The sequence below is a fragment of the Xenopus tropicalis genome, chromosome 4 (genome assembly GCF_000004195.4).
Source record: "Xenopus tropicalis strain Nigerian chromosome 4, UCB_Xtro_10.0, whole genome shotgun sequence".
Lineage (NCBI taxonomy): Eukaryota > Metazoa > Chordata > Amphibia > Anura > Pipidae > Xenopus > Xenopus tropicalis.
The window spans coordinates 67,684,550-67,708,648 of record NC_030680.2 but is presented as its reverse complement, the minus strand read 5'-3'; the positions used below and the strand labels follow the sequence as shown (position 1 = coordinate 67,708,648).

The window sequence follows — 24,099 nt, the reverse complement described above, 5'->3', positions numbered from 1 at the left end:
ACATCTTGTTAACTCATCCGAACACAAACAATACTAAGAACGTCTAAACTATTTTAAATTCATTATCTCCACACTGCAGAAATATAGGGGGCGCCGCAATGTAATATGATATTACGTGATACAAACAAAACTTTCTCAGCCAAGGAAACATGAAACATACAGATAGAACCCACTTTTGTTCAAAGCCCGGAACAAGCTCTTTTAACAACAACCAATCGTAGGAAGCCAAGCAATCTTCAAATCTCGCGAGAAATGTATGCGGAAAATCCCGGCGTTCTTAGAGGAGGAGTAGAACATGAAGGCGGCAGCGGCCATGTTGGTTTAGGTTCTGAACCAGTGAACGTAGACGGGAATTATTGGGGAAGGAGAACCCGGGGTTCCCGCAATCTGCATCCATCCGGGAGACACCATGAGTGGGGGTACTCCATACATCGGTAGCAAGATCAGCCTGATCTCCAAGGCTGAAATCCGCTATGAAGGCATTTTGTATACAATCGATACCGAAAACTCTACAGTAGCTCTCGCCAAAGGTAAAGAGCGTCAGATGAGGATATTGCAGCCTGTTGGACAGAATATGGTTGTATTTTGCCTGCGTCACGGCACAGTCCGTCGTTTATTGTAAGCTAGGGTTTTGCGCCTGCTTGACTACAGAAAGCCCCGGATTGTGCAGTGAGGAGGCCCTGTTGGGCTGACATAACCATAGAGTTGGAAGCGGCTGTGGGGTGAGTGGGAGGCCTGCCCGCTGGTTACAGTACTACCGGCTCTCTTTTGTCTCCGCGCTAAGTTGTGTGTCACAGTATGTAGGTGTTATATGGAAGCCAGTGAGACGCACTATAGGGATGTGTAGCCACTCTTCCCCGTGTAACCGTGGTGCTTGCGGCCCAGGCATCGTCCGAAATGATCATGTTTACATAGCAGTTGTAATTTGCCTTGCTACTAGATAGGCAGGTTCCAGGTTCAACGCAACTTTAGACAAGTTTTAGTTTCCCCTTTGATGCATTTAAGTTATCCAGAACATTAATAAACATTATATTTTACATAACCCCATCATATTTCGCAGTGCATTACAGAACTCATACAAGACCCTGTCCCAGTGGAGCTTACAATCTATCATTACAGATAGGGTCAGTGTTATCACATGCCCATAAACCTGCCTGTATGTATTTGTAGAGTGGTAAGAAACTGAAGTACTGAGGGTAATGTAGGACCCAGGCCTTTCAGGGCAGCATTGCTACCCACAGCACCACTCTGCTGTACTCTACTGGTGATTTCCCTAAAATTGTAACTGTCTAGTCTGTTCTCTACCTAGATAGACCAAAGCTGATGAAGCATGCTAAGAATTATTAAAATAGTAAAATTAGCACAGGCTTGTCCAATTTATTTGCAAAACTCCAAATAGTTGATACATTATCTTCAGTGGTGAGTTGTACTGAAATTGTTCCACATAAAGTTAGTGCAGTCAAAAAGAAATCTCTGGAAGGGCTTTTGCACAGCTCTAAAAGTTCATAGGTTTACATTTGTTTCAGTTGAAAATATTCAGATATCATGGTAAATGATTGTTACTGAATAAGGGGAGGTCATGGGCATGTAGAAAGTGACTGACTGTTACTCTCTGTGTGGCCAACCTACCCCTAAATAGACCTTGGTCTGAAGCTGCAACACCAGGCAGAATGCTCAAATGTGCTTTTTTGGGCAGAAGACCACATGTACCATTGACTTATCTTCAACAGAACAAATATACACTATAGCAATTTGCTATAACATTGCACATCTTCTGAACAGCTTATTGCACATACTATTCTGCATATGGTTGCATGTAAACTTCCAAACTATAGCTCTTCTATCCAAGTGCAGTGGACTTTGCAGGCTTTGGCCACTGTGGAATGCCCACTGATTAGGGCTGGGCGATATACCGTTTAATACCGAATACCGGTGTTTTTTTTTTTTTTTTTTTTTTTTTTTTAAACTATATTCATTTTTCAGATACCGCAATACCAGGGTGTCAGGGTACTCACCCGTGCGGGCCGGTCTCGCGCGCCTCCTTGCGTGCGCATCCCGTTGTCCACGGGACGTTGCGCACGCGCGTCCACGTGTGCGTGCGTCAAAGCCCACGCACATGTCCGTGACGGGCTGACGGCGCCGGTTCTGCACATGCGTGGGGGGTATTTAAAGCTATCAAACGCCTCCTCCTGTGCTATGTTGTCTGCGGCCTTGCCTGGGAAACTAAGCCTGCCTGATTTACCTTACGACTTTCTGTTGCCGAGCCTTCGCTTGCCTGACTCTGATTTTAAATACTGCAGTAATTATTCTCTAATTTATTAGGAAATGGGGTTAACACCTAATCATGCATGGAAAAAAAACACCGTCAAATACCGTGACACCGATATAATTTTGAAAAATACCGTGATATAAATTTTTGGTCATACCGCCCAGCTCTACCACTGATGTTTTTGTGCGAGCACAAGTGCCAGTCATGCTGGCATAAAAAAATAGCTTTTAGGAAAGTTGACTTCAAATTTGCAAAAACAAGTAACTTTTGTGCTTTTTCTGGAAATGCTAAGGCTAATATCGCACCAAGCATATTCTTAACCAGTGGGGAAAAATGCACTTTCCGTCTGTAACATGCAGATCCTATTCATGTTTTTTTACTACACACATGGCGTGGCTTCTGCATTTTTCCACTGATGGAGAAAGACTGTTTGTCCAGGTGCGGTAACCCTTAGCAACTAAAAAGTTTGCTTTTAAACAGGTGACCAGCAAATGCTTTGTGCTGATTGGTTACTATAGTTTACTATACCTGTAGCAAACTGATTACCATATATACTAGAGTTTTTCAGCTCCTAAAATTGTGGTGAAAAAGTCACTCTCGGGTTTTATACTTGAGTCCCTCCAGCTAGCACCCTCTGCTATCCGATTCCCAGTGCCCCCGACAACCCCAGACCACTCAGGTACCTGCAGCTGTGCGCCCTTCTGCGTGCCGCTCCTTCCTCACGCCTTTCTCTGCCCCTAGCATGACAAAGTGATGTCACATGCCCCATGCATGTCAATCCCTGCCTAGCAGAGCTTCAGTTTTATTAATACTAACATTTGAACATTGATATCTATGAAATACCGATAAGAAAAAAGAGGTGCTGATAGTGAAGGTTTATGTAGATTTGCTATTTTTCATGGCTTAGAGGCCATAATCATGTTCACTGTGAATTATAAACATACAGTCTCTTTTGAATCCTTCAGCATTCCTATTGATGGGCTCCAGAAAATGGGTCTGGCTATATTAGAAGTGAAATGCTGCTTAACCCATGCACAAGGGGATCTGGTCACTACAGATTGTCTCATGGTTCAGACTTTAGTTACTTCTGCTCTATTTGTTCAGTGAGATTGATAGATCCTAATTTTATTGGTATTTATTTTGGTTTTTGAAACTTAGCACAAGGCGCTGCACTTCCCACCCTAGGCTTGTACTCGAATCAATAAATGTTTCCAGTTTTCTTAGGTAAAATTAGGTACCTTGGCTTATATTCGGAACGGCATATAATCGAGTATATACGGTACATGACCCTGCAACCTGCACCCGGCCTGAAACTGCTTCTGGGAGCAGGCAAAAGTTTAAAATTCTTCAAGCGAAGGGGCAAATTCTTGGCTTGTGTTTATCCACAAGCTGAGAATTTGCTCCGTGTGGCATTAGCCTATAGGCATTTCAGCAACCTGTAATTGCCTCCCATCCACCTAAATAGAAAAATATAGGTAATACAGGTCTGTATGCTTTTTAGCATACATATATATATTGAGAAAGGTCCCGATGGGGACCGAAATGTAACATTGGCTGTTCATGCGTTTTTAATACACAATTGACTGTTTTTGGAATATAACTCGGTGTTGCTGGTCTTTTTTGGATATTTTAAATCATTTACCTTGCACCCGAGCTAAGAGCTGAAGCAGAATGCCACCCTGGGTTTGATATATATATATATATATATATTATATAAATAACACACAGTACTATGAACACGCTGATCCTTCCAGTTGCTGCAAAGTTATCTTATTCAGATTAGAAGGGTGTTTCATCTTGACATGTGCAAAAGCTGTTTTTTTTTTTTTTATAGTTAGTGTAAAAGTCTCTTACCGTATATACTCAAGTATAAGCCGAGTTTTTCAGCACCAAAAATGTGCTAAAAAAGTCGACCTCGGCTTATACTCGAGTAATATAGATTTGAAGATGGCAATCCCTGCACACGCACGTATAACAAGTCCCACTGCCTGCATTGTATTGTGTTATTTGCGTGCGTGTGTACGCACATTCGCGCTCGCCGGCTTCATGCACTGGAAGGACATTATGGGAGTGTACACAGCGTGGGTTACCCCTTCTCCTCGCAGCTATAGGTAAGAAATATATAAATCCTAACTGGGCTAAATATGGTTTCCTCCTCTCCCCTTCAAAGCCACCGGCCTATGCTGGACGGCCTCTCAGTATACAGATGAACCAGGGGGCTTGTGGGCTTTATAGGTGGCTACAGAGGATCGGGTGGAACCCGAGCAATACAAAAATTGGTGCAATGACCATTATAATTCCCAGCATTTTGCAAGCTGTGCCCTCTAAGCCATGTAATGGTCTCAGGAGTCAGAACCGCAGTGAAGGTGTCTCAGTATACAGATGAGCCAGGGGGCCTGAAGGACAAGGAGTAAGTTAACTGTTGTAGCTATGTTATGAGAACAGAGGCCAATATTTTCTAGCACATAATGCTGCCACTCAGTGTATATATGATATTTACCAAAACTTGCCAGTTGCTTGGATTTCCATCTTATCATTACTATCATTACTTAGTATGGCAGCTTCCTTAGCCTTCCCAAACTTGCCTGACAGTAAAAAAAAAAAAAAAAAAACAACTTAGCAGTAGCGGCTGCATTTCCCCTAGGCTTATACTAGAGTCGATAAGTTTTTCCAGTTTTCTTAGGTAAAATTAGGTACCTCGGCTTATATTCGGATCGGCTTATACTCGAGTATATACGGTACTCAAGTTGTACAGGTATGGGACCTGTTTTCCAGAATGCTTGGGACCTGAGGTCTTCTGGATAAGGAATCTTTACGTAATTTGGATCTCTATACTTTGTATATTAAATTATTTAAGCATAATTAAACCCAATACAATTGTTTTGCCTCCAATAAGAATTAATTATAATTAAGAAATAGTTCCAAATCCTTTTCTATCATGTTAGTTGAATAAAATAAACTTTATACATTATTTTTTTTCCCCTTCAGTCCTGGAATTTACAATCACAGCCAGCAGGCTGGCGCCATTTTAAGGCAAAGCTTTGTGTCACCCCAAAATCTCTACATTTGCCATCTAGGTGATATCGAGGAAGGGCTGAATGGAAAGTTAAAGCAATAGTAATTAAAAATCTGAGCTGTCAATCATATATTGCCTGGGGCAGGCAATATATGATTGACAGGTCAGACTTTTAAATACATTTATAACCGGTATGGGTGATTTAATTAAAAAAAGAACTTTGGTTGCATGTTTAATTTTTAAAGGACTTTTATTATGTAGCTTTTTTTATGTGTGGGTGACAGGTCCCCTTTTAATAAGACATAATAAACTTGTTTCACATAGCACCAACCATTCAAGTTTTTGCTGCGCTACTACCATTAATACGGGTATGGTCTTAAAAGCTCTTGTGACTACATGGGTGTAGTTTGAAGTGGGTGGTCAAAACTGGCTTCCATTCTGAGCCCTCGGTACCACAGAAGTTGTACAACACTGGAGAAGAGCCTTTGTCTCTTTCTGCTCTGCTGGTTGTCTAGGGGCTGGAGGTGCCATAGATTGTAAACCTGCCACACATCATAAACTTTACCCTCTGTGGAAGTTAAGAGGGAAAGCCATTTTTCATTAGATCATTAAACTATCCATGGCTACTGTAGACCCATAAATAAATACAGATATGGAATGCCTTCCACATTCATCTTCTACAAAAGTTCAACAAAACTTCAACACATATCCATAGCTACTTCTGCAAGTTTTGTAGAAGATGAATGTTAATTCTTATAAAACAAGATATGGTTTTCGGTAGTACTGCATTGTACTTGTACTTTTAACAACTCAAAGACGATTCCTGTTTTTTTTTTATTTTTTGTTCTAGTTCGATCATTTGGGACAGAGGACCGGCCAACTGACCGACCTATACCTCCCCGGGATGAAGTATTTGAATATATTATTTTCAGAGGAAGTGATATTAAAGACCTTACAGTCTGTGAGCCACCCAAACCTCAGTGTTCCTTGCCTCAGGATCCTGCTATTGTCCAGGTATCTGGTTAACCCCAATGTTAAAAGATGGAGAACTATAAGAGTGTATTTTATTATATCTCAATTTTATTATTGTTAAGCCTTCTAATAATTTGTTTTAAAGTAGATACTTGAAGTATTGAACATTTTATGTATATGAGCCCTCTGGTGTTATAAAAGTATACCTGTGACTTATAAAGATATTTTAAAAATGCCTTCTACTACAAATGTGAAAAGGTACAAAATTGGCTCAGTATGTAATTTTTTTGTTTTCTAGAGGAATAAGTGGCTTGAATTCTGCTTTTTAACTTCTGTTGTTTTTTCCTCTCTTAAAGGAGAATGCAAGTCAAAATTTAAAAAGCATACTGCCCAATAGTCCTCCTATTTAGTAAAAACGCCACACTTTTGGCTCACCTAATGAAATATTTACTCAGTCACACTTACTTCACATTTTCTAGAACAGGCAGCCATCTCTAAAAAGGTATTCTCCCTTCCTTTCCCTCCTTGCTTCATACTGCACATGTGTTTCATTCCCTCCCCCCTCCCCTCTGCCAGATCCGCTTCTGATTGGCTGGTGGGCATGTGTAGCTCAGAACAGGAGACAGGATCAAGTTACACACATGCTCAGAGAATAGGAAGGCTGCCGCTGGCACCTACAGGAAGCAGAGAGATTTCAGTGATGTCACTGTAGTCTTCACACTGCTGTAGGCTGCCAGCACCATATCTCAGAGAAGCAAGTAGGGATCTGGGAATTTAGATATGCAGTAAGTACTTAAAAAGAATGCCTTTAGACTTACTTTTAATTTATATTAACCTTTCATTGTCCTTTAAACTTCTTCGCTGTCTCGTATAATTGTAATAAATGAAGTAAAACACAAACAGGGCTAGCCTTGTAGGCAAAGGGGCTGCTGCCTAGTATATACAGGTCCTTCTCCAAAAATTAGCATATTGTGATAAAGTTCATTATTTTCTGTAATGTACTGATAAACATTAGACTTTCATATATTTTAGATTCATTACACACAACTGAAGTAGTTCAAGCCTTTTATTGTTTTAATATTGATGTTGGTGGCATACAGCTCATGAAAACCCAAAATTCCTATCTAAAAAAATTAGCATATTTCATCCAACCAATAAAAGAAAAGTGTTTTAATACAAAAAAAAAAATCAACCTTCAAATAATTATGTTCAGTTGTGCACTCAATACTTGGTCGGGAATCCTTTTGCAGAAATGACTGCTTCAATGCGGCGTGGCATGGAGGCAATCAGCCTGTGGCACTGCTGAGGTGTTATGGAGGCCCAGGATGCTTCGATAGCGGCCTTAAGCTCATCCAGAGTGTTGGGTCTTGTGTCTCTCAACTTTCTCTTCACAATATCCCACAGATTCTCTATGGGGTTCAGGTCAGGAGAGTTGGCAGGCCAATTGAGCACAGTAATACCATGGTCAGTAAACTATTTACCAGTGGTTTTGGCACTGTGAGCAGGTGCTAGGTCGTGCTGAAAAATGAAATCTTCATCTCCATAAAGCTTTTCAGCAGATGGAAGCATGAAGTGCTCCAGAATCTCCTGATAGCTAGCTGCATTGACCCTGCCCTTGATAAAACACAGTGGACCAACACCAGCAGCTGACATGGCACCCCAGACCATCACTGACTGTGGGTACTTGACACTGGACTTCAGGCATTTTGGCATTTCCCTCTCCCCAGTCTTCCTCCAGACTCTGGCACCTTGATTTCCGAATGACATGCAAAATTTGCTTTCATCCGAAAAAAGTAATTTGGACCACTCAGCAACAGTCCAGTGCTGCTACTCTGTAGCCCAGGTCAGGCGCTTCTGCCGCTGTTTCTGGTTCAAAAGTGGCTTGACCTGGGGAATGCGGCACCTGTAGCCCATTTCCTGCACATGCCTGTACACGGTGGCTCTGGATGTTTCTACTCCAGACTCAGTCCACTGCTTCCGCAGGTCCCCCAAGGTCTGGAATCAGTCCTTCTCCATAATCTTCCTCAGGGCCCGGTCACCTCTTCTCGTTGTGCAGCGTTTTCTGCCACACTTTTTCCTTCCCACAGACTTCCCACTGAGGTGCCTTGATACAGCACTCTGGGAACAGCCTATTCCTTCAGAAATTTCTTTCTGTGTCTTACCCTCTTGCTTGAGGGTGTCAGTGATGGCCTTCTGGACAGCAGTCAGGTCGGCAGTCTTACCCATGATTGCGGTTTTCAGTAATGAACCAGGCTGGGAGTTTTTAAAAGCCTCGGGAATCTTTTGCAGGTGTTTAGAGTTAATTAGTTGATTCAGATGATTAGCTTAATAGCTCGTTTAGAGAACCTTTTCATGATATGCTAATTTTTTGAGATAGGAATTTTGGGTTTTCGTGAGCTGTATGCCACAATCATCAATATTAAAAAAATAAAAGGCTTGAACTACTTCAGTTGTGTGTAATGAATCTAAAATATATGAAAGTCTAATGTTTATCAGTACATTACAGAAAATAATGAACTTTATCACAATATGCTAATTTTTTGAGAAGGACCTGTAGGTATGGACTACAAAAGAAGATGAACATGGCCATGACCATAAAACAGAGCAGCAAAACTGAAACCTTTCATTTGTTTACACCCTGTACAAGCAGACACTATAAAACTGTGAAGGATAAGTATTATCTGTGATGCATGGTATTAGAAGACTTATATTCTAGTAATTAGAGTGTCATTTTTCTGGTATACTTTTTATTTCTAAATTACACTGTTTAAATAGCAAATAATTCACTCTACCATTTAACTCTTGAACCAACAAATGTATTTATTTTTTTAGCTGTAATATTGGTGTGTAGGTGCCATCTCAGTGCATTGTGCCTGAGTCTGAGCTTACAGAAGGAGCCAGCTCTACACATTAGAACTGCTTTCAGATAACCTATTTTTTCTCCTACTCCCATGTAACTGGAGGAGTTGCAAGTTGTACTTGGATTTCTTACTATTGAGTGCTATTCTGATATCTACTGGGAGCTGCTATCTTGCTACCTTCCTGTTGTTCTGCTAGTTGGCTGCTGGGGGGGATATCACCCTTACTGCTGCGCTGCAATTTTGAGTAAGAACCCATGGAGAAGGTTACTGTTCCGCGATAGAGCTCTGCTCTCACAGGCGAGTAACTGCTCCAAAAAGGCTTTCCACCAGCAACAAAAGACACTGGTGGAAAGACCTTTGCATCGCTTTGGTAATCTCAAGTCTCCAAGTTGCCTGCAAGAGGAAACTTGGCTACTTCATGATTACCGATGCCATTGGAAAGGCTTTTTCGAGTGAGCAACTCGCTCTGTGGGTTCTTACACTGAAGTGAAGTCAGAGCACAAGTCACATGGCTGTGGCAGCCTAGGAAATGAAGAATATGGCTAGCCCCATGTGTAGTTTCAAAGTTAAATTGCGCTTTTGAAAAACTGATTACTATGCCAGATCCTGCTGGAGAAGCTCTGTTCCCATTAGGGTGAAGACACACAGAGCTACTTGTTGTGGCTACAGGAATAGACTATGCTGATAATTTACTGATAATTGTGTCTACGTGTGTTTTTTCTTATCTAACCCATTTTTGCAGTGACTAAGCTGTTGGCTGTGTTGTAATATTTCACGAGCATAAGTGGATGTTTTAATGGGCTATTTTCTTTGCAGTCTTCATTAGGGTCCTCCTCTGCTTCCTCGTTCCAGTCTGTGAGCTCTTATGGACCGTTTGGCAGAATGCCTACATATAGTCAGTTCAGCACAAGTCCTCTGGTGGGGCAGCAGTTTGGTGCCGTTGGTGAGTTTACTTTTAGTACCTTGATCAGATTCTGCCCTAGCTGTGAAAGCCAGCAAAAGGGGCCATTAGATTTCAGAGTAAATGCTTATGTCTTTTAAGACACCACGGATTAAACTGATATTGACTGTCTTTAAAGCAGGTAGCTCTCTGACATCTTTTGGAGCAGAAACAACAAGCAGCACATCTCTGCCACCGAGTAGCACTGTTGGGTCTTCTTTCACACAGGAGGCAAGGACTTTAAAAACACAGTTATCCCAAGGTTGGTTTAGTCTATAAGATTGTCCTTAATTTGATTGGTTATATAATCTCTACAATAGATTTGTCATCTCTGACTTTTTGTTTATGGCCAGTATCACATCCATGTTGTTTAGCCCAATGGAAATGCAGGCTAAAAGAGTTTGCAAACCGGTTGTGGGAACAAAAGTATTTCTTCAATAACCTCCAATTGGATGGCAGTGTTGGGACATGTGCATAATGAGCATTGCCGAAGCTCTGTTTATGTTCGTGCATGTGATTATAGAATCTATTGACTAGCACTCTACGGTTATTCCTTAAAGGAAATCCTGTTCCCCCCTCCAACAGGAATGTGTGTTCTGTTACTCTCCACTTTAGTGTGTGCTTTAATATACTTTGCAGTTAACCTTGAAGTACCTGTCTTTGGAAAATTTCTCAAACAGGTTTGTGCCAGTGTATATACCTCTGAGTTGCTTACAAGGTAAAGGTTGTTTGTCTTTTAGATCTTTTAAGACACCAAAGCACCTAATGATACTATAAAATATGTATATGTATCGTTCTATTCTCTGCCCTGGTGGCTGTGGACTCTGTAGGATATGTCAGCAGACTGACAGACCTGCCTTGCTTGAGGAGACTGGCCTTTGCAACATTGTTTAACTAGGAGTTAAACTAAAGCTGCTTTCAATAGCAGTCTGTAAAACAAATTACTTGCAGCAATCACAGGAAAATGCAACCTTTTTCATTTTACTGCTATAAAGCCACGAGTAATGTGCTTTAATAAATGACCCAGAAATTTACAGGATATAAGGTGGATCCTTAATTTTCCTTAAAGGATGCTACCCTGAAAAGTTTGCTAAGATCTTATTTAAATATACATTTAGCACAGTTGCAGGATTGAGTACAGGATTGAGGAGTTATGCAGGGCAGCCTTAGTTATCACTTTAATTCACACTGCATACTGGACTAGATATTTGTATAACTTAAAGGGACAGTAACACCAAAAAATGAAAGGGTATAAAAGTAATTACTATATAATGTAATGCTGCCCTGTACTGGTACAACTGGTGTTTTCCTTAGAAAGACTACTATAGTTTATATAATAAAGCTTCTGTGTAGCCATGGGGGCAGCAATTTACAGGAGAAAAGGTGTTACTGTTCCTTTAAGTGACTTTTTACAACTGCTGCTTTATCCACTTTAAGTGGCTAACATAACTCTTATATTAATATTATACTTCTTGTATGTGAAGCCCCCTCTTTAATTACAGCCATTTGGGTTGTTCAATGATTTTCTTATAATATCACTTTATCATTGCTTTTGATATTTTATAGGCTTTTACATATTCTATACAGAAAGACCCACTGCAGTCAGGTGTATTTTTCTGCAAAACGTTTTTGGAGAGGTTTCTTAATATGGGTTGACTTAAATAGCAAATCAAATTTTAAATATCAAATATCAGTTTTAAGATATAAAAATAATGGCAATATGTATTTAAAGCATGCAAAATGATTAATCTGTATCTTACAGGCCGATCAACTTCCCCATTAGATTCCTTAAGAAAGAGCCCAACCATTGAACAAGCTGTGCAGACTGCATCAGCCTCTCACGCCCCATCTGCAGCTCCTGTAGGCAGAAGAAGCCCAGTACTTTCCAGACCCCTGCCGTCCTCAAGTCAAAAGACAGGCGAGAGTTCCGAACAAAGGAAAGGTAACTAAACTTCTCTAATAATGTTGATTCAAGTCCAGTTACCAGCACTGCTTTATTTCTGGTTTGTTTGTTTTAAAGGTGAACTACACAAAACGCAGAGACCAGACACCGAGCAGCTCAGAAATGATAACAGACATGACCCGAACAAAAGACAGCCAGGTATATCATATAATCAAAGTCTTAAATCAGACTTTAATTATATTATGAGATCATTTTAAAAACCTCTTCCCTTGTGTGTGAGCATAAGTATTTCACGTTTGCGAGGCTGATATGGAGTGTTTAAAAGGTATACAGATTGATGTGTTTAGTTTGCACCTTAAAAGACTAGGAAAGTACCATGTGGCTCAGTTTTAAAGGAACAGTAACATCAAAAAATGAAAGTGTTTTAAAGTAATTAAAATATAATGTGCTGTTGTTCTGCAAAAAAACTGGTGTTTTTGCTACAGAAAAGCTACTGTATAAATAAGCTGCTGTGTAGCCATGGGAGCAGCCATTCAAGCTGGAAAAAAGGAGAAAAGGCACAGGTTACATAGCAGATAACTAGTAGATAAGCCCCATATAATGGGGGTTTGTCTGTTATCTGCTAAGTAACCTGTGCCTTTTCTCCTTTGAATGGCTGCCCCCATGGCTACACAGCAGCTAACTTATATAAACTACAGTAGTCTTTCTGAGGCAAACACACCAGTTGTAGCAATGCAGGGCAACAGTACATTATATTGTTGTTACTTTTATACACTTTAACTTTTTGGTGTTACTGTTCCTTTAAGAATCTTTAAAATTCCTCACCTCTTCATTAGAGCTGGTACACATCATCACTAGTTTTTTTTGTGTGTGTGTGTATCTGCATGCATGATTTGTATAGATTAGAGCAGTAATCACCAATCAGTGGCTCAGGGACGTCATGTTGCTCACCAACCCCTTGGATGCCCCCAAAGCAGGTAGTTGTTTTTGAATTTCTGCCTTGGTGGCAAGTTTTAGTTGAATAAAAACGAGATTTACTACCAAATAAAGCCTCCTGTAAGCTGATAGTGTGCATAGAGGCTACCTAATACCCAATCTTAGCCCTTATTTGGCACCTCCATTAACTTTTATGGTGCTTGTGTTGCTCTCCCAAGTCTTTTTACATTTGACTGATGCTCACGAGTAAGAAAGGTTGGGGATCCCTGTATTAGAGGTAATATTGCCTATTATAGTTGTAGCCACAGGATGACTGTTCTTCAGTTTGTATATAATTAGCTTTGTACCACTTGGGCCGTATGTCATGTAAGCCCTCTCCAGTAATCTTTAAATGGATGAAGGACATATGTGCCAACAATTTTACAGTGAGCCATTCGGCCATTCATGAAAGCATGCTGCTCTTCTGTTTTAGTAATGTAATACAAATTTACTAAACATTTTATACTTTGCGCTTCAAGCTTCAAGTGCTCCTCAGCCTAGAAGAGGTAGAGGTGGAAATCGAGGTGGTCGTGGTAGATTTGGTGTCAGAAGAGATGGACCTATGAAATTTGAAAAAGACTTTGACTTTGAAAGTGCTAATGCTCAGTTCAACAAAGAGGAAATTGACAGAGAATTTCATAACAAACTGAAATTAAAAGGTAATTTGAACTTTCAGACTTTCAACGATGATTTTATCTTAGCATTTAAAGGCAGTGGGACCACAGACATTTTTATGTAAATGTCAAATATTCCACTTTGGTCTGGTACACCCATTAATATTCCTATTGCAGGAATGTCTGGCATCCGCTATGCGCAATAAATGTGCAGCAATAATGTACTACTTGTGCATGTCCTGATGGTCTTTCACAGGGCACCATGGACGTGATTCTTACTTTAGGTTAGCCTTAGATTTAATTGATGATGATAGTATTGTTCTGGTCTTCATTTTGTTCAGTTGCCTTTTTCTCTGACTTGCAACTTGAAATGCTGTTCCATTGCCAAGTCACTTACTTCCTAAATACCAGTGGATAGTTTTTGTTTTTCCCTGCTTGAGAACAAATTTAATTTTTTCAGATGATAAACCTGAGAAGCCAGTAAATGGAGAAGATAAGACTGATTCTGGAGTTGATACACAGAACAGTGAAGGCAATGCAGAGGAGGATGATGTCTTGGCTGGTGGAGTTTGCTACTATGATAAAACCAAATCTTTCTTTGATAATATCTCCTGTGATGACAATAGGTATGTTCTGAAGCTTTTTCTGGCCATATTGAAATCTTTGTATTCTATGCTGGGAGGGTATTTATATTACTCTCATCTTATATAGGACAAAGACATCTGCAAAGTTTCAAAAAAGTTGGGACAGGGGCATGTTTACCCACTGTGTTGCATCAACTCTTCTTTTTAACAACAATCTATAACTGTTTGGGACAAAATGTCACTTTTTTAAAACTTCAGCAATTGATCTCAGTTCTCATTCTTGTCTGATATTTTGCCAGTTTGGGGGCCTTCTTTTTGTCATGTTCCAAATGTTTTCAGTGGGTAACAGGTCTGGGCTGCATGCTGTTGTAATGCATACAAAAGGTCATTTGATATTGTCCTGCTGATATACGTTGTATATCCTGCATTAATGGTGCGTTACCAGATATGCAATTTACCCATGCCATGTGCACTAATGCACTCCCATTCAATCATGGATGCTGGCTTTTTAACTGTGCACTCATAAGCTGGATGGTCGTTCTCTATAGCCTAGAGCAGTGGAAGCCCGTTTTGGCCACTTCTGTTTTTAAACCACACTCATATTAACACACACATTTTTAAACCCATATCCACATTAAAAAGATACCCACACCAGAAATGAAACACTTTTTACATGTATCATAACATTGTTTTTGCATGCTATTTATAATTTTACCATGAAATTATTTGCCTGGTGCTTTTACATTACCTTTCTAATGCCCCCATGTTCCCCTATAAGGAGGCTGCCATATTTGTGCAGCAGGAGGCTGTTAGCATTAGAAGCTTTAATTGACAGGCTGAGAAGGGACAGTCAGGTTGGCAAAACAGTCAGGTTTAGGAACTTCCAAGTAACTTACAAAACTAGCACTATAAGCGAAAAATGGTTAACATGACCTATAGGTAACTTTTTTTGTTTTTTATTTTGAAGAGTAGTTTTTTGGTGTCAGTGTAACTTTATTGGTGGTAGCACACCAAAAAGACAAATATTTAGTTCTCACTAAAAGGATATCGCCCATCACAAAAAAAAAGTTCATTAAGTCATATTAAGACATATTAAGACATACCCTTAAATCCACATTCCTCCCCCTCCGCTGTGTGTAGCACAGCAACCTCCAGCACATAATTACACAACTTGGGGAACCATATACTAACTATTACCAAATGCTAACAAACTTAGAACAAAGCCCTGCAAGGGTTAGCTCCCAGAGGCAGCATAGGACAAGGCAGAGTATGGTGCACACACAGTCAGCATAGGTCTGTGAGTTGTGAACAATACAGGGGGTTACAGGTGTAAACAATGCAAGGGATTACAGCCTGAATCTAAGGTGTGAATAATGCAGGGGGCCAGTTCATTTCAGTACTGATACCATTTTAAAGCTTACACAAAGGTAAGCAGTCACAGCAGCCAGAGAGATTGGGGGCCACACATACGGGGGCTGCCAGTTGAACAGCACTGGCCTAGAGGAAGCAGCGTCCATGATTTCCAAAAAAAATAATTAAAAAAATTGATTTGTCCGATCACAACCTTAATCTTAAATGAGCTTGGGCCCACAGAAGGCACCAGTGTTTCTGTATCATGTTTTATGTATGGTTTCTTCTTTGCATAGTCCTGCGCAGAACCAATTTTTTGAGACCCGCAACCCACATTTTTACTCTTTTACACACAACTACCTTATCCACAACCTGATCTGCAACATTAAACAGGAAGTGCTCTTGCGGCAAATTGAATGTGACACCAGAAGAGGATAGGGATGAAAAAAAGTTTTAAAAGTAAAATATAGATAATATAAGATAAATTGGGATAAGACCTGAAAATCCTACCCATAACCCCGCAGGGTACCCGATGCACTGCAGGCCTCTTCATTTTGCTTTTGTGGATGCAGCGACCAGCTCTGCTCAGACAGCAGTATTTGGAAGTAGTCTTGAGCCCATTTTCTACTGCCTGTTTTTAATGCAGTGCTGCCTGTGGGCCAGAAGGTCCAAGCCATTCAATACTGGCTTTTTGGCATTCTCCCTTGCGCAGAGAGATTTCTTTGGATTCTTTTAAAATCTTAATGGTATTATGTACTGTGGATATTTGGATACAATTAGAGAAATGTTATACGTGTTGCAATATTTGGGGCAGTGTTTCACAGAACAGTGTATCCCTCCCTATCTTTTTTTTTTTTTTTTTTTTTTTTTACCAAGTCTCTCTAGGATCTGCTTTTAAGTGTTACACAACTCTTGATGCAGCTGTTCAAGCTTCAGAAGTGATGTTGTCTTTACATTACTGCAATCAAACATACAGTTTAAATTTGTAAATCGTCCCATTCTTTTATCCAGTTCAAGAAATAATTAAAAATGATTTTCTATTGTTTTTGTTAAGAAAAATAAACTTCACTTACACTATATAAGTAATATAAATCTTGTTTCCGTCAGTCCTGGAATTACACAATCACAGCAAATAGGCAGGTGCCATTTTGTAGGCACTGTTATTAAGGCAAGCTTTGTATCACCCTGAAATCCTGTGTATGTGCCAGAATGGGGGACCAGATGCCCAGGCCCGCTGGCTACACAATTAGATGGTGAGGGAGGGGGGAAAGTGTGAGCTGAATTAAAAGTTTAAGTTCTTGTCTGCCCTGCCTCTATGCCTAAGGCATAGAGGCGGGGCAGGCAATATATGATTGACAGCTGTGATTTTCAAATGCCTTTATAATAGGTTTGTATGTGTTAATATAAAAATTAATTTGGGTTTCTTGTTTAATTTGAAAAGGACTTTTATTATACAGCTTTTTATCACCTGGGTGACAGGTCCACTTTAAAATAGTGATTCAAAATCCTTAATATCATGTGACTTTTAATCACTGGGCAAAGGAAAGTGATTTCATTTTATTTTTTGCTTATATGCAAATTATGGTTCAGATTCCATGCAGGATTCAGCTGAATGCTAAAGTTTAAAATCTGCATCTCTGTTTTGTGGGTTTAATTAACTTGCTAAATATCTTCCACCCTGTAGAGACAGAAGACAGACATGGTCAGAAGAAAGAAGAATTAACGCTGAAACATTCGGCCTTCCTCTCCGTTCAAACAGAGGCCGTGGTGGTTTCAGAGGCAGAGGTGGTGGTATGGGCTTCCGTGGAGGGAGAGGCCGTGGTGAGAGGAGAGGCCCACCAGGAGGTGGTGGCTTTGGATCTTCTCGGGGTTACCGCGGTGGTTCCAGAGGAGGCCGAGGTGGTAGAGAATTTGCAGAATATGAGTACAGGGTAAGTGGGATTTTTTTTTTTTTTTTTTTTGCAGTAACATACTTGCCACTTTTCTAGTTACAGAAAGTTGATTTCATTTAAAGGGGATATGTTTTATGCTGATTGTGTGTAGAAATTTGCTATAATGTTTATCTGTTTTGTTCAGGGTTATTGCACAGTGTGCCTGGTGGCATTTGAGAAGTTCTAAACCAGGAAGGTTTGAGTCAGCTTTGCCTTAGAAAAATAAGTCCGTAAACGTGCACCAGAGAGAGGCAGAGACTTTACTACTGGCACTTGCATGTGTTTTGCTGTAGTAAGACTACTAGCAATAAAAGCGGTCTCCTCCACATTGGCTAGCTTTGGCACTGTTCAAATTTCTCTAGGTGTCATGAAGATATCTTACGAAAAAACATTCCTAAAAAGATCAGATGCAGGTTGATTTAGCAAATGCAAGTCTAAAACATCAAGGTGTGGAAGTGAGGGGGTTGAAACATGCTGAGCACATTTTCATGACTCTTGCACCCTACAGAACTTCCATCAAGATTTGTTTGGAAACTTAGAGATAATGGGTTAGTAGCTCAACTTTGTATCAGGCTTAAACAGGATGCCCAATAAACTGCATTTCTATATTGGATATAGTGTACCCACTGTTGGCCCAATGCTTTTATACAGGCCAGCATATTCTCAGGTGACTTCTACAACAGGGGCCACTGTTGGCCAAATGCTTTTTTTACAGGGCAGCATATTCTCAGGTGACTTCTACAACAGGGGCCACTGTTGGCCAAATGCTTTTTTTACAGGGCAGCATATTCTCAGATGACTTCTACAACAGGGGGTACACTATTTGTTTTAGTACATGAGTTTCTCTGAGTAATATGACCATATTAAATCACTAAGCACCTTTTATAACTGATTATAATAAGAACCAATTATAAAGATAGAATTTATTGAATATTCATGGCGTGTTTTATGCATTTACAATGTTTTTTTTTCTAAATGTTTTTGCAAATTGTTTGTCCTTTTATGTTTTCTGGTTTTGACAATGTTGCAGAATTCAATTCTCTCTCTGTTAGTCACCTAGCTTCTGCTATACTTTCATGAGTCAGAACCATTAGAGAATATAAACCGCCAAACAAATGCAAAGTTTTGATCTCCCTGTGGGGGCCTTTGGCATGGTCCCCTATGTTTACAGTATTATTGGGTCACAATCTGTGCCGTATACCAGTTATGCATGCAAATGTGATCTGACTTGTCAAGTCTACTCGTGCTCAGTTGTGCCCTAGCCTAAATTTTATGTTACTGATGCACTTGATGATTTCCTAATTTTTTTTTCCCATTTGTTTCAGAAAGACAACAAAGTGGCAGCCTAGTGAAGGATGAAAGAGCGTCAAAGTGGATTTTATAATCATTTGCGGTCCATAGAACTTGTTTTCAGTCTTTTGTGAAGAATGAAATTTATCTTGCTGTACATTTTGTCACCAGCACTGGGGGATTTACTCTGAGGACTCCTTAAGTGTTTCAGGGTCCTTCTGTTCATTGGGTACTTCTGCACAATGGATCCCTGTAACACTAAAGGATGCAGAATGGGCGTTGCTCAATTTATTCTGTATCTATTTTTTTTTTCTTTTTCATTTTTGAAAAAAAGACCATCTTTAAAAAAAAAAAAAAAAAAAAAAAAAAATGAGCATTAACTATATTTGAGATAGAAGTAATTTTCTGAATTAGAAGACTGACAAGTCATTTTTGGTATATATAGCTGAACAAAATGCAAAAAAAAAAAGCAGTACTTTGCAACATTTTTTTTTTTCCAGCTATATACATTTGCTGCAGGATATATACAGAAAGCCATCAGTACTGTGAGATATGATCTAAAAATGGCTAGGCTGCACACAGCTGCCCAAGGAGCAACCAAATGTTGCAAAGTTTTGATATTTTTGAAAAGTAGCAACAGGTGTTGGATGAGGATGGTAACATGAGCAGCATTGTAGCTACATAGTTTCTTGGGTAAAGAACATTTTTTTTGTAGTTGTAAAATTACATTATATTTCCACTGCCAAAGAAACATGGAGAGTTTTTTGTACGGCTGTAAAAATAAATCTTTGTAGCAGGCCTAATGGGTTCAGCAAAGTGATACACTCAGACTCCTGATTTTATTACCCCATTTGCTTCACATATTTAATGAACAAAGTATTAAATTTCGTTCAAGGGAAAATATATCCCCCCCCCCCCCACCCTTTTTGATGTGAGCTCATGCAGTTAGGCTTCTATAAAAAAAAAAAACAAAGCTGCATAGACACTGTCTACTGTACCAAAAATAAATATTTTCTTTTTCTACACATAACTAATTCTTTGATTGAAAGTCATGATATCCTGACTCTCGCAGGGATGCTTTCCTTTAAGCCTTTTTGGATACCAGTGATGCACCTTGTTCCATGGCACTTTAAGTCCCTTTGCTTTCAGTGGTGGACAATGGAGAGTGGAGAAATGGCCCCTATAATTCAGAGGCAGTCTATAATGGTTCCTCTCAGTCTGAGGAATCCTGTATATCTGTAAAAAAAATAAAATATTTATTTTTGGTTCTTCAGATAGCATTATGAAACTTTTTTTCCCCAGCAGATTGTGCATATTTAAAAATGAAAAAGGGGGGATTCCCTTTAAAACTGACTTTATTCTAAACAGAAATTTACATAGCACACAGTTTGTTTTGATCCTGGTGATCCTTGAGACAGATCTAGTTATGTTACGGTCTCAGATTCAAGTAGTGCTTTTCTTCCTCCCTACCATTCCTGAAACAAGTTTTGTCTGTGACTGTGACCTGACATTTTGAAAGATGCAGCTATATTACATTATTGTATTGGTAAATATTGTATTAAAGTTGCCTATATTTGGATAGTATAGCCTACAAAAAGTTTGTCTAGTTAGCCTTATAAAATAGCCAATTGTTAAACTGCTTTAATGCCACCTGCAATTGTAGGAACAATTTTACGTGGGCATCTGCTTTAGAAAGGGGTTAAATTATTCTAGAAAACAAAACCAGGGGCATTTGTGTATTAATTTACTAAAAAAAGGGATCCAAAGATGTTTTAATTTCACTGAGGTTAACTTGTTTCTTCTGTGCGAAGTTGTGAACATGTTTAATGCACTGTTTGTTAGATGACTTAAAGTAGCATTAACTATTCGGATTCTATTCTGAATGAGGTTTTCACAAAATCTGTGTTAGACCTTCTTCCCGTGGACTTGTAGCAATGCATTGCCTTCTGCCATGTATTTCTGCTCTTTGGTTTTCAGTCCAGCAAGCACCATAGCTGCAGGATTAGTGAGCATGCTCTGGTGCACTGGGGTTTCTTATACATTTTATCTTTACCCCACTGTTAACTTGATGACTAGGGGCTTCCTGACAGCACTTCCATGTTCACTAGGTGAAGCACATGTGTAGCTTTTTGTATCTGCAAGTGAAAATGGCACAGAGTAACAAAGTAGCTGGAGATGTTCATGCATATTGCAAATTATAGAAATGCAGGCTTCAGTAATGCAAAATTATCTATGACTGGAGCTTTGATCCAAAGCATTTAAAGTGTAATTGATGGGTAGGTTTAGGGAGAGGATCTCAGCCCCAGGTGTGGGTTTTGGTGGAGGGACAAGAATATTAAAACAGCACCCCTTCCCACTGGCCCATTCCACTGTATTGGTGACCATGCTGACATCACATGTGTGACATTAGAGGTAGTCAGGCCAGGTTTGAGTGCCAAGTAGAGGAAGACATTGTTGACATGTAGGCATGTGTTATGTATGTATGACATCTTAAAAGAGCACTCTTGTATGATGGTGCTTTGATGCAAGTAACAAAAGTATCATAACACAAAAGCACTTCTGCAGGAACCCAGGCCCAGGGAAGGGACATTTTGTGATCTACTCTGGCCTACACACTTTTCACTTTTAAGACCTAATGAGTGCTTTTGTGTATATGTATGTGTGTATATCACACATATATGTATACATATATTTCTTTAAATGCATTTATATATGTATTCCTTAAAGGTTTTCTGGTGGAAATTCATCTGTTTTATTGTCTGGGAAGAGGCAAACTATATGATATCTCCCACCAAGTATAAATACAATATGCAAAAAAAACCTCTCTTTGACCAGTCATTGATCCATGTATCGTTTCATATATCACTTTAGGAGATAGTTCATCAGATTGTTCTGTAATCCACATCCAAAATAAAAAGGGGTTTGCTAATGCTTCCATTTCATGCATTGAGGGCACTGGCCTACCTGTAATGTCTCATACTCAATACTGTTAGTCACACATACACACTGTAGCACAGGATTGGCTTCACTTTCACTGTATGAACCAGCCTTTTCCAGTATACCATCTCTTTGGACAAGAGAAGGAAAATGTCAATGTATTTGTACCTCAAACATGACCTTTTGTAGGCTCAGTGATATGATAATACAGAATGCAACTAAGCACAGTCATAAGTGATGACAGCCTTATGGCAGGAAAAAAACAGGTTAATAGCTCTTTTGATAACCAACTCTTACGCTGGAGGTAATTCCATTGGGACAATTCTCAGGCAAGCAATATTTCAACAAAGTTTCCTGGTTGTTGTAATATGAATTCACTGTGGTAGCCTTTGTTTGTATTCATCTTTTCCCAAAATGATTGAATTGGAGATGGAATGGTTGTGTCATAGGGCAAGGCTTCCTACAGAAGCTATCACTTTTTTCTGATGCAGTCCATCTAGTGGGAAAATTCTCTCCTGTTTTCGAAGTGAAAGCCTTGGACTGTTAACAGCAGCTGATTATCGGCACAATAAGATTGGGGGGCTGCAATAAAGGCTATGCTTGTTTTTGCTTTATAAACATTTTCAGAATGTTTTTTGTGCACACAGTAACCTCCAATTTCACTGGTAATACAGAGCATTCCTTTTCATTGAAGATATGTAATTTATATGGCTTGCTTGGTGCTCACGATTATTTTGGGAACATCAAATGTTTGTAGGACAAAAAAAACAAGAAATAATTCTGGTTCCCATAATGTATCTTTGCAAATAAAGGAATGCTCTGTAGGTTTTGTTTTTGAAACAAATTGTTCAACTATGCTACCTTTAGTTATCAGTGAAATCGAAGTAGTTTTACAACTTTCATAGCACTATGAACATGTTTTAATAACTAAAAGCAGATGTATTTAGCTGCCTTGGGTTGAAACTTAGAATTCCCACATGGTAATGCTATTTGGGGAGGTAAAAATCATGATTCTGAAACAGCTTGAGTGCTTTAACATGTGATACTTTTTTGTAAAACTATACTGTGTTTAAAAATGTTAGACCTATTTAAATTTGAAGGAAAAACAGATTGTAAATATCACTGCTGTTATAGTAAAAGTTGGAGTTTCTTGGAGTCTGGACAAAAATTTAAGATTTTTCCTTTTTGTATTTGTATAATAAACAGCATTGTATTTCTTTTGGAGTACCCTGCTTCATGAAAAATGGTTTTTATTCTAAGGCAGAATAAAAGTTTAAGAAAATTGTGTTGGCGGCTTTAATTTTCAAAATAAAAATTATTTTTATAACACTATGGGCATGTTCATAATAAGAGGCTTAATCATGGGAGCGGCCACTTTCTTTGGCACCACTTTCTTTTGTGGAAATTGACAGCGGCCCTGGGCAGTACTTGTACACAAAAGAGCAAAACTCTTTTTGCCTTCCGATTCTACTGTGCATGGATTGTCTCTAGGTATCATAATGTAAACATTGCATAGGTAGTTTTAGTTCTTTTCACCTAATTACCACACCCCCAGCATTTTTAATTAAGGGTGCACCCAATTCGCTATTTCAGGGTTTATTGGAGTAAGAACTCTAATTTTCATATACACATTAGGGTGCGGAAGGGTTAAAAGAACCATATGCTAAGTGCACAGCAGAAGATTTTTGATTTTCCTGTTTGTGTGGCCATAAAGCTAGCCATACACGTTCAGATTTTAGTTTTCTGATGAATGTTCGGATATCGATAGTACTTTTAAATGCAACAATCTAAAACTAAAATTCAGATTGAAATTGTAGGATAAAGTAATAAAAATAATACATCCGAGGATGTTCTGGACATAAAATAGTCAATCCTATGAAATGGACCTCCTGGAAATGCATTGTAGGTCACCCAACAATATCATTAGATACATAATACCTGTACAGATTTTATCGTTATCAGACCGAAATTGTCTAACCTGTCCGATCGACTTAAGTGACCAATCACCATGGACAAAATGAAAAGAACTCCAAGCGCTCCAGATGGAGAAGTTTCACTAAAAGCAGGTCTTTCTTAATCCACTTGAAAACTTAGCGCATGACGCATTTCGTTCGCATGCGCACTTAATCATAGGCAATCACCATGGTACAAAAATTATCAGTGATAATTCAAAGACCACACTTGGTCTGAAAATTGTATGGAAATCAGATCTTAGGTGCAAGTAGCTGTATTAATATGAATGTGTAAAATGAATTGACATCTAGCCAGACGGTCCAAATTTTAATTGGGGTCACTCCCAAGCATCAAAGGTTATCTTGAATGGTGTGACTTTGCATACGCATCCAACAGTTGGCTTCCTATTGCAGTTAACATAGAACATGTTCTTTTATTTTATACTGAGAGAACTAACAATCCCTGAAGGAGTGTTTCTGAGGAAGTACCCACCAGGAAATTAGA

General features: G+C 39.2%; 1 protein-coding gene across 4 annotated transcripts; it reads left to right on the top strand.

Annotated features, from left to right (window-relative positions):
• Positions 1 to 260: 260 nt before the first annotated feature.
• Positions 261 to 22,929, top strand: lsm14a (LSM14A mRNA processing body assembly factor). Of its 4 annotated transcripts, none has more exons than XM_012960794.2 (10): positions 261 to 530; positions 6,136 to 6,299; positions 9,935 to 10,061; positions 10,201 to 10,320; positions 11,821 to 12,000; positions 12,079 to 12,159; positions 13,416 to 13,595; positions 14,011 to 14,176; positions 17,169 to 17,415; positions 18,745 to 22,929. In XM_012960794.2, exons 1-10 carry the CDS (start codon positions 410 to 412, stop codon positions 18,772 to 18,774), a joined length of 1,416 nt encoding a protein of 471 aa, XP_012816248.1. In that variant the 5' UTR covers positions 261 to 409; the 3' UTR covers positions 18,775 to 22,929. The 4 variants fall into 4 exon arrangements, with proteins under 4 accessions (XP_012816248.1, XP_012816247.1, XP_012816249.1 ...); XM_012960793.2 differs by having other exon boundaries at positions 262 to 530; positions 10,198 to 10,320; XM_012960795.2 differs by having other exon boundaries at positions 262 to 530; positions 10,198 to 10,320; positions 18,741 to 22,929.
• Positions 22,930 to 24,099: the final 1,170 nt, after the last annotated feature.

What these genes read in the sequence shown, in the direction of transcription:
- lsm14a (XM_012960793.2), top strand. Translation starts at nt 410, where the DNA reads ATGAGTGGGGGTACTCCATACATCGGTAGCAAGATCAGCCTGATCTCC. An exon ending in AGGATCCTGCTATTGTCCAG is followed by an intron (nt 6,300 to 9,934) that starts GTATCTGGTTAA and finishes TTTTCTTTGCAG; the next exon opens with TCTTCATTAGGGTCCTCCTC. An exon ending in AAAAACACAGTTATCCCAAG is followed by an intron (nt 10,321 to 11,820) that starts GTTGGTTTAGTC and finishes TGTATCTTACAG; the next exon opens with GCCGATCAACTTCCCCATTA.